This window comes from Hippopotamus amphibius, chromosome 4 (genome assembly GCF_030028045.1).
Source record: "Hippopotamus amphibius kiboko isolate mHipAmp2 chromosome 4, mHipAmp2.hap2, whole genome shotgun sequence".
Lineage (NCBI taxonomy): Eukaryota > Metazoa > Chordata > Mammalia > Artiodactyla > Hippopotamidae > Hippopotamus > Hippopotamus amphibius.
Window position 1 is genome coordinate 65,932,789 of NC_080189.1, and position 10,745 is coordinate 65,943,533.

Sequence of the window (10,745 nt, forward strand, 5' to 3'; positions counted from 1 at the left end):
CTCATGGGGCTGGGGCAACAAACTGGAGTTGAGGGACATCAAGGAGAAGGAGTCCTGATAAACACCCCAGTTGGGACCCGTGAATGTTGATACCAATTACATACAACCAAACAAGACTATATGCCAAATACATTTATATTTACATGTATATGTGCACACACATGCACACATACTTATTTCAGAGTTGAAACAGGTGAGTAGCCCTAAGACTGAACTGCAATTCTACAACTGTGCTGAACTGAACTGAATTGAATTAATATAATCTACTCCTTCTCTCTGCCTGAAGGAAGCAAAAGTGAATTCTAAGGAAAAAAAAAAATTCAGAGACTAAAATTACCCCTAAAATTTTTCACACTCTATGGAAAGAGAACATTCTGTTAAAATTTTTCAGGCATATCAAGAAAAAAGGACAAATTAGTCAAGGCCAAAATAGAAAAAAGACAATAGAAACAAACCCATGGTAGAGATAGATATCGGAATTATCGGATGTAAATATTAAAATAAATATGGTGACTATTGTCATGTGGTTACATAACAAGGTGGAGAACTTCAGTTGCGAGCTGGAAACTATAACAATTAATCAAATGGTCATTCTAGAAATGAAAATTTTACAATGACTAAAATTTAAGTAACACACTGCGACTATAGGCATGTAATTATATTACACTAAATTCTAACCAAATGAGATTAATACCATCCTTTCTCTAATAAGTATAAATTTCTAATCAGTACAAATGAGCTAACGTTTCTTTGGAGTAATTCCTAAAAATTACTCCATTGGTATATGAATTTCATCCTTATGCTCAAACATAGGTTGTGGTTTTCATTCTCCACCTATGAAAGTATCATTTTATATATACATGTGTCAGACCACTTGAAATTATCATTTTTCCAAGTGTATTAAAAATGAGTTCAGAGGCAGGATCAAGATGATGAAGTAGGAAGATCCTGAGCTCACCTCTTCCCCAAACACACCAGAACCACTACTACATACAGAACAACTCTAAGAACAACCTGAAGACTAGCAGAATAGCTCTTCTACAACTAAGGATATAAAGAAAAAGAAAAAAAGGAAAACAATCAAGATGGGTAGGAGAAGCAGAGATGAAGTCTGGTCAGGACCCACACCCCTGGTGCAGCAACTCACAGCAAAAGAGGGTATCACAAAGGCAGAGGTACTCCCTAACAAGCAAGGGGTTCAAGCCCCACATCAGGCAACCCAGCCCTGGGGACTTGCATGAGGAAGATGAGCCCCATTAACATCTGCCTTTGAAAACCAAAAGGGGCTTATGGTCAGCAGAGCCTGAGTACTGGGGAAAAACCGAGACTTCACTCTTAAAGGGCTTATACACAAATTCACTTGCTCTGAGGTTCAGCACAGAGGCAGACATTTGAAAAGCACTTGGATCAAACAAGAAAAAGATTCACAGACTAACTGTAGGCAAAGTGCTGAAGGGGCAAGGATCTGTTGGAACTTTCTGCAAGGACTGAAGCACTGAAGGGTGCCATTTTTCAAATTCTCAATCTACCTAGCTAACTCAGTGCTCACAGGTGCCATTTCTGACATTTGCACCTCTCTTGCTAGTACCACTTACCCCATCTCAGCATTCCCCTGTGGACTCACCCCACCCAATCCACCCACCCTGGCAAGGGTCCCGACAAAGTGGTTCCCACCCTGGGGGTCCAGCCCCACCCATTAGAGTGCCGGCAACAGCCACATACTGGCCTCACAGACAGCTGTACCAGAGGCCAGCCCTGCACACCTGTGTACCACAGCAGCCAAACAATCACATCACCACTAAAACAGGTAGGCCCACTCTAACTCCCTGGAGTTTCTGGCTCTGGTGACCAGGGAGGGATTGCTCTTCTGATCCTCACAAGAAACCTTCCACATAAGACCACACCTTCAAGACCAGTAGACATAGTTGATCTTCCTTATATACACAAGAACAAACAGAGAAGCAAAATAAGGAGATAAAGGAATATGTTCCAAATGAAACGACAAGACAAAACCTCAGAAGAAGGACCAAACAAAACAGAGATAAGTAAGTTACCTGATAAAGAATTCAAAGTAATAAGTCATAAAAATGCTCACAGAGCTTGGGAGAATAATGGATAAAAACAGTGAGAATTTCAATAAAGAAACATAAAATACAAAAAAGAACCAATCAGAGCTGAAGAATACAATATACTAATATGAAAAATACACTAGACGGAATCAACAGCAGAATAGATGTTAAAGCAGAACTGATCAGCAATCTGGAAGACAGGGCAGTGGAAACCAACCAATGAGAAAAGAAAAAAAATATTTTTAAATAATAGCTTAAGAGATCTCTAGGAAAACATCAAGTGTATTAACATTACCATTGTAGGGGTCCTAGAAGGAGAGGACAAAGAGAAAATTTATTTGAAGAAATGATGGCTGAAAACTTCCCTAACCTGGGGAAGGAAACAGACATCTAAGTCCAGGAAGCACAAATAGCACCAAACAAGATGAACCCAAAGATACACACACCAAGATTCGTTATAATTTAAATGTCAAAAATTAAAAAAAGAATCTTGAAGGCAGGTAAAGAAAAACTATTTGCATACAAGGGAACCCCCATAAGACTTAAAAAAGCTAAAGGAGTTCACCTCCATTAAACCAGCTATATAAGAAATATTAAAGGGACTTCGTTAAACAAAAAAGAAAGGCCACAACTAGAAATAATATATGAAAGGAAAAATATCACTGGTAAAAGAAGAAAAAATACAGTTGGCCTTCTGTATCTGAGGTTTTGCATCTGTAGATTCAACCAACCACAGATCAAAAATATGGTTTAATCTATGAATGCAAAACCCACAGATACAGAGGGCCAATAGTAAAGGCTTTGAGCACCAGATTTTGGTATCCACAGGGGGCAGAGGGTTCTGGAACCAATCCCCAGTGGGTACAGTGGGCCAAATGTATAGTAAAGGTAGTGATCAACCACATACAAAGCTAGTATGAAAGTTAAAAGACAAAAGTAATAAAATCAACTATAATTACAGTAATTGGTTAAGAAATAAACAAAATAAAAGGATGTAAAATATGACACCAAACACATAAAGTGTGGGAGGTAGAAATATAGTGTTTTGGGGTTTTTTTGTTTGTTTTTTTAATTAATTAATTTATTTATTTATTGGCTGTGTTGGGTCTTCATTCTTGCACACAGGCTTTCTCTAGTTGTGGCAAGCGGGGGGCCACTCTTCATTGTGGTGTGTGGGCTTCTCACTGTGGTGGCTTCTCTTGTTGTGGAGTATGGGCTCTAGGTGTGCAGGCTTCAGTAGTTGCAGCACATGGGCTCATTAGTTGTGGCTCATGGGCTCTAGAGTGCAGGTTCAGCAGCTGTGGCACACGGGCTTAGCTGCTCTGTGGCATGTGGGATCTTCCTGCACCAGGGATCAAACCCGTGTCCCCTGCATTGGCAGGTGGATTCTTAACCACTGTGCCACCAGGGAAGCCCTATAGTGTTTTTATAATGTGTTCAAAATTAAGTGACCATCAACTTAAATTAGACTGCTATATACATAGGTTGTTATACATGAACCTTATGGCAACCTCAAACCAAAAACCTATAATAGATCCATACACAAAAAAGAGAAAGGAATCCAAGCATAACACCAAAGTCATCAAATCACAAAGAAGGACAAAGAAGAACACAAAAAATACCAGAAAAAAAAATTTACAAAATGGAGTAAGTAGACATCAACAGTTACTTTAAATATAAATGGAGCAAATACTCCAATGAAAAGATATAGAGTGGCTGAATGGATAAAAAACAAGACCCATCCATATCTTGCCTCTAAGAGACTTGCTTCATATCTAAAGAAACACAAAGGCTAAAAGTCAAAGGATGAAAAAAGACATTCTATGCAAAAGGAACAGAAAAAAATGGGGTAGCAGTACTTCTATTAGATAAAACAGACTTTAAAACAAAGGTTGTAACAAAAGACAAAGAAGAGCATTGTATAATGATGAAGGGATCAATCCAACAAGAGGTTATAACACTTGTAAATATTTATTCTCCCAACATAGGAGGACCTAAATAAATATTAACAGACATAAAAAGAAAAATTGACAGTTACACAATAGTAGTAGGGGACTTCAATACCCCACTTACAGCAATGGATAGATTATCCATAAAAAAAAAAATCAATACAGGAATACTGCCCTTAAATTACACTTTATACCAGATGGACTCAATAGATATTTACAGACCATTTTATCCTAAAACAGAATACATATTTTTTTCAAGCACACATGGAACATTTTCCAGGATAGATCATATGCTAGGCCACAAAACAAGTCTCAATGAATTTAAGAAGACTAAAACCATATCAAACATCTTTTCCAACCACAATGGTATGAAATTAGAAATCAACTATAAAAAAGTAGATAAAACACAAACACATACACTAAACAGGCTATTAAACTATCAATAGCTAAACAAAGAAATCAGAGAAGAAATCAAAAAATATCTTGAGACAAATAAAAATGGTAACACAACCTCCCAAAATCTTTGGACATAGAAAAAGGAGTTTTAAGAGGAAAGTTTAGAGCAATATAGGCCTGCTTTAAAAAAATTCAATCTAACATTATTTCTGAAAGGAACTAGAAAACAAAGCCCAAAATTAGTAGAAAGAAGGAAATAATAAAGACCAGAGTGGAAATAAATGAAACAGATACCCATAAAAAAACAGTAGAAAAGATCAATGAACCTAAGAGTTGGTTCTTTAAGACAACTAAAACTGACAAACCTTAAGCCAAACTCATCAAGATAAAAAGGCCCAAATAAACAAAAAATAAAAGAAAAGTTACAACCAGTACCAAAGAAATACAAAGGATCAGAAGAGACTACTATGAACAACCATATGCCAACAAATCAGAAAATCTGGAAAAGAAATGGATATATTCCTAGGAAATACAGTTTCCAAGACTGAATCGGGAAGAAACAGACAATCTGATGAGACTGATTAGTAGTAGTGAAAATGAATCAGTAACCAAAAAAGTCCCAACTGACAAAAGTTCAGGACCATAGGGCTTCACAGATAAATTCTACCAAACATTTTAAGAAGAGTTAATACCTATCCCTCTCAAACTATTCCAAAAACTTGAAGAGGCATGAAAGCTTCCAAACTTATTCTATGAGGCCAGTCTTACCCTGACAAAAATCAGACAAAGACACTACAAAAAAAATTATAGGCTAATATCCTTGATGAACATAGATGCAAAAATTCTCAACAAAATATTAGCAAGCCAAATCCAACAATATGTTAAAAGGACCATATACCATGACCAAATGGGATTTATTCCAGGGATGCAAGGATGGTTAAACACCCAAGAAGCAATGTGATACACCACATGTAAATTGATACAGTCACTATGGAGAACAGTATAGAGTTTCCTTAAAAAACTACAAATAGAACTACCATGTGATCCAGTAATCCCACTACTGGGCATATACCCAAAGAAAACCATAATCCCAAAAGAAACTGGTACCATAATGTTTATTGCAGCACTCTTTACAATAGCCAGGACATGGAAGCAACCGAAATGCTCATCAACAAATGAATGGATAAAGAAGATGTGGCATATATACACAATGGAATATTACTCAGCTATAAAAAGGGATGAGATGGAGCTATATGTAATGAGGTGGATAGAACTACAATCTGTCATACATAGTGAAGTAAGTCAGAAAGAGAAAGACAAATATTGTATGCTAACTCACATATACGGAATCTAAAAATGGTACTGATGAACTCAGTGACAAGAACAAGGACACAGATACAGAGAACGGACTGGAGAACTCGAGGTATGGGAGGGGGCGGGGGGCGAAGGGGAAACTGAGACGAAGCGAGAGAGTAGCACAGACATATATATACTACCAACTGTAAAATAGATGTCAGTGGGAAGTTGTTGTATAACAAAGGGAGTCCAACTCGAGGATGGAAGATGCCTTAGAGGACTGGGGCGGGGAGGGTGGGGGGGACTCAAGGTGGGGGGAGTCAAGGAAGGGAGGGAATACGGTGATATGTGTATAAAAACAGATGATTGAACTTGGTGTACCCCCAAAAAAATAATTAAAAAAAAATAAAAATAAAAATAAATAAATAAAATAAATTAAAAAAAGGATAAAAATCATATGATCATCTCAATAGATACAGAAAAGCATTTGATAAATTCAACCACCATTTATGATAAAAGAAAACTTTCAAAGTGTGTACAGAGGGAACGTATTATACCTCAACATAATAAAGGCCATGTATGACAAACCCACAGGTAACATTACACTCAATGGTGAAAAGTTGAAAGCCTCTCCTTTGAAGATCAGGAACAAGACAAGGAGGCCCACTCTCACCACTTTTATTTAACATACTAATGGACATTCTGGCCACAGCAATTACACAAGCAAAAGAAATAAACAGAATTCAAACTGGAAAGAAAAAGTAGAAGTACCACTATTTGCAGATGACATGATACTATATATAAGAAACCCTAAAGACTCCACCAAAAACTATTAGAACTCAGTGAATTCAGTAAAGCTTCAAAATATAAACACACAAATATGTCTTGCATTTCTATACACTAATAACAAACTATCAGAAATAGAAATTAATGATCCCATTTACAATTACATCAAAAAGAATATAACCAGGAAGTAAAAGAGCTGTACTCAGAAAGCTATAAGACATCAATGAAGAAATTAAACAAATAACTAGAAAGATATTCCATGCTCAAGGATTAGAAGATTGTTTCAATATCCAAAGCACCCAAAGTAATCTACAATTTCAATGTGATTCTTATGAAAATACTAATATAATTTTTCACAGAACTGGAACAAATAATCCTAAAATTTGTACAAAACCACAAAAGACCCTGAACTGCTAAAGCAATCTGAAGAAAGAACAAAACTGGAGGTCTCATGCTCTCTGACTTCAAACTATTCTACGAAGCTACAGTCATCAAAACAGTATGGTAATGGTACAAAAACAGGCACTTAGATCAATGGAACAGAATAGAGAGCCTAGAAATAAATCCACGCACACATGATCAATTAATCTACAACAAAGGAGGCAAGAATATACAACAGAGAAAAGACAGTGTCTTCAATAAGTGGTGTCAGGAAAATTGGACAGCTACATGCGCAAGACCAAGTCTGGACCACTTTTTTATATCATATACAAAAATAAACTCAAATGGATTAAGACTTGAATGTAAAACCTGAAACCATAAAACTGCCAGAAGAAAGCATAGGCAGTTGGCTATCTGACATCAGTATTAGCAATATTTTTTTAGATATGTATCCTCAGGCAAGGGCAACAAAAGCAAAACAAGTAAAACTACAAACTTAAAATCTTTTGCACAGCAAAGGAAACCAGCAATTAAATGGAAAGGCAAACTACCAAATGGGAGAAGATGTTTGCAAATCATATATCTGCTAAGGAGTTAATATCTAGAATGCATAAATAAGTTATATACCTTAGTATTAAACAAACAATCCAACTGAAAAATGGACAGAGGACTTGAAAAGACTTTTTCCAAAAAATACATAGAGATGGCCAACAGGTACATGAAAAGATGCTCAACATCACTAATCAAAAAGGAAATGCAAATTTAAAGCACAATGAGATAATCACCTCATATCTGTCAGAAAGGCCTTTAAAAAACAAAAATTACAAGTGTCAGTAAGGATGTACAGGAAAAAAACTTTTTGTTCACTGTTGGTGGGAGTGTAAACTGGTACAGCTACTATGGAAAACAGTATGAAACTTCCTCAAAAAATTAAACACAGAACTACAATATGATCCAGCAATTCCACTTCTGGGTATATATCCAAAGAAATGAAAACACTAATTTAAAAAGATATATGCACTCCTGTGTTGGCAGTACTATCTACAACAGCCAAGATATGGAGGCAAGTGAAGTGTCTAATGGGTAAAGATGTGGTATGTATTACACAGTGAAATGTTACTCAGCCATAAGAATGAAATCATGCCATTTGCCACAACATGAATGGGTCTAGAAACTATTATGCTAAGTGAAATAAGTCAAAGACAATTACTGTATGATTTTACTTACATTTGGAATCTAAGAAACAGAACAAATGAACAAACAAAAGAGAAACAGATTCATAGAAACAAAGAACAAACTGTTGGTTTGCCAGAGGGATGAAGAGGATTAAGAGGCACAAACTGCCAGTCATAAAGTAAGTTATGGGAATGTAATATACAGAAAAGAGAATATAATAAATAATATTATAATAGCTTTAAATAGTGACAGATGGTAACAACTTCTCACAGTGAGTTTAACATATATAAGTGCTGAATAACTATGCTGTACACCTAAAGTATAACTCTGTAGGTCAAATATAATTCAATAATAAATAAAATGAAATGCAATTTTAAACAACAAAAGAGTTCACGATTATGCTGCAGTCAACTCAACCAAAGAACGCTGAAATACTAAATGGACCCAAAGATATTTAGGTTTTTGGTATGCAATATGCATTTATATCTCTAAGCCTTGTTACAGTTTTGAAGGAGAACAAGTTAAAAGGTAGCCACTTTACTTCCCTTAATTTTTTCTAAAACTTCAAGAAATTATTCAACTAGAAACAAATTTTAAACAAAAATGTTATATTCACCACTTTTATTTAACAAGTCTGAAGGCATGTATATGTACATGCTTTTATCACTGATCTAGACACTGGGAGGATGCCACTGGGCCTACACACGCACAAAGGAAATAATGCTGAATATCTACATTGCCTCTTTCAGATCGCATTACATATTTAAACATGCTGTTCTCTATTGTTTTCTATTACTTTATGATCCCAATCTTATTTATCCATTGAAATGATACATCTTATCCTGGGAAACTCTCAATTCAAAGATGTGTTGTAATTCAAAAAGCCTTTTCTATGTCTGAAGCTTGAAATTGAAAAATAAGTATTAAACATGTCCTCTGCTTTCCTTCCTTAGAAAGATGAGTCCTCCCTTATAAAAGTTATCACCTATTTTACACGATTACTATAAAGGTTAAATAACTTATATAAAGGGCTTAAAACAATTCTTTTTTTTTTTTTTTTTTTTTTTTTTTTTTTTTTTTGGATTTTAACCTTTAATATCTAACATTATTGCTTTAGGACATGTTTTCCCTGAACCAGAAACAGAATATGCTAATTACATAAAAATATGCACATAGAAAAAGCAGTTCTCCATTTTCCCAGGGAAAAACCAGTAACTTCTAGAATACTCAAGTGTTTTATTTTAATTATAAAGTCTTGGTCATCTCATTTATTAGCTCTGTAACATACATATTTAAATTAAACATTATTAGACAACCGTTACAATTTATAAATGTAAGGTGCCATTACTGAGTAAATAGATTCTCCTGTGAGTGGCTGTGTCCCTTCTCCCACCCACTAACAAGGCAGCAATATGGTTAGTTTAATTTTATGAGTACATGATCCATTGCTGCAAACGCTAATTCTCGTCTCCACCCTGTGCTTATCTGTGAGTGTGTGTGAGCTGGTTAGATCGCACAAGCAACCTCTCTAAATTCAACAGCAAGATGAGCTGGGCTTGGGCTTTCGGTGCAGACTGACCGTGTCTGTCTGAATCAAGTGATCTGACCTATCCTCGGTAGCAAGCACTCTTCGAACTGCTTCCTCAAAGGCTGCTGCAACATTCGTGGCATCTTTTGCACTTGTTTCAAAGTAAGGATAGTCACCGTTGTCCCTGCACCAGGCTTGAGCTTCTTCTACAGACACCTGCCGCTCGCTGATGTCGACCTTGTTACCCAAAATCACAAAAGGAAAGCTTTCAGGCTCTTTCACATCTGCATAATATATGAATTCTTTCTTCCAGTTACTCAAGTTCTGGAAGCTTTGAGAATCATCGACGCTAAAAGTAAGCAGGCAACAGTCAGAACCTCTGTAAAATGGCGTCCTCAGGCTTCTGAATCGCTCTTGACCGGCCGTGTCCCAAATCTGCATGGTAACAAGATGTCCATCCACCTCCAAATCTTTATTTAAAAACTCCACACCTATTGTATGGAAGAGCTGGGTATCGAACTTATTAGTCACATATCTGTTCATTAGAGAACTCTTCCCAACTCCACCATCTCCAAGGAGAATTACTTTAAAAAGCGATGATTTTCCTGCCATTATTAATCTCAAGACCTCTGATTTCAGAACCCTTAATTGTTCAGTTCAAACATCATTATCTCTAGGGCTGTTGGGAAGATTCACTCGGACACGGACAACAGGGAAAGCGGTTCACCACTGTGCTAGGCTCATTATAGGAGTGCAGGGAGTTTCTCGCGGCCACACGGAGGAAGCCCGGGAGCTCCGGACCGGCCCGTCCGGGTGCAGTGAAGAAAGAGAGAGGGTCGAGGACCTGGCGGGTAGGAGACGCCGGTGGCACTGCCGCGGTCCGACTCCAGTTGCTCGGGTCCAGCATCGAGAGAACAACATGGCGACGGGCCGGGGCGGGGCCCGGAGCTAAAACAATTCTTGGTAAGCACTGTATGTTTCCTGTTATTTTTGTTACTATTATTACTACTACTAATGTTACTTACATATTCAAGGCCCTCTGCTCAGTATGTATTTCCTTCACTTGGCAAAATATTTCTCATTTTTCAAAACCTGACTCAAAAACTGTCCTGAACCTTTAAAACAATGTCCTTTTTCAATGCTACCATAACACTCTTTATGGCT

At 36.8% G+C, this 10,745-nt stretch overlaps 1 protein-coding gene across 1 annotated transcript; it reads right to left on the bottom strand.

The window, feature by feature from the left end:
* Positions 1 to 9,131: 9,131 nt before the first annotated feature.
* Positions 9,132 to 10,513, bottom strand: LOC130850859 (ras-related protein Rab-9A-like). The gene has a single exon (XM_057730261.1). It carries the CDS (start codon positions 10,191 to 10,193, stop codon positions 9,588 to 9,590), a length of 606 nt encoding a protein of 201 aa, XP_057586244.1. The 5' UTR covers positions 10,194 to 10,513; the 3' UTR covers positions 9,132 to 9,587.
* Between the last annotated feature and the right edge of the window lie 232 nt (positions 10,514 to 10,745).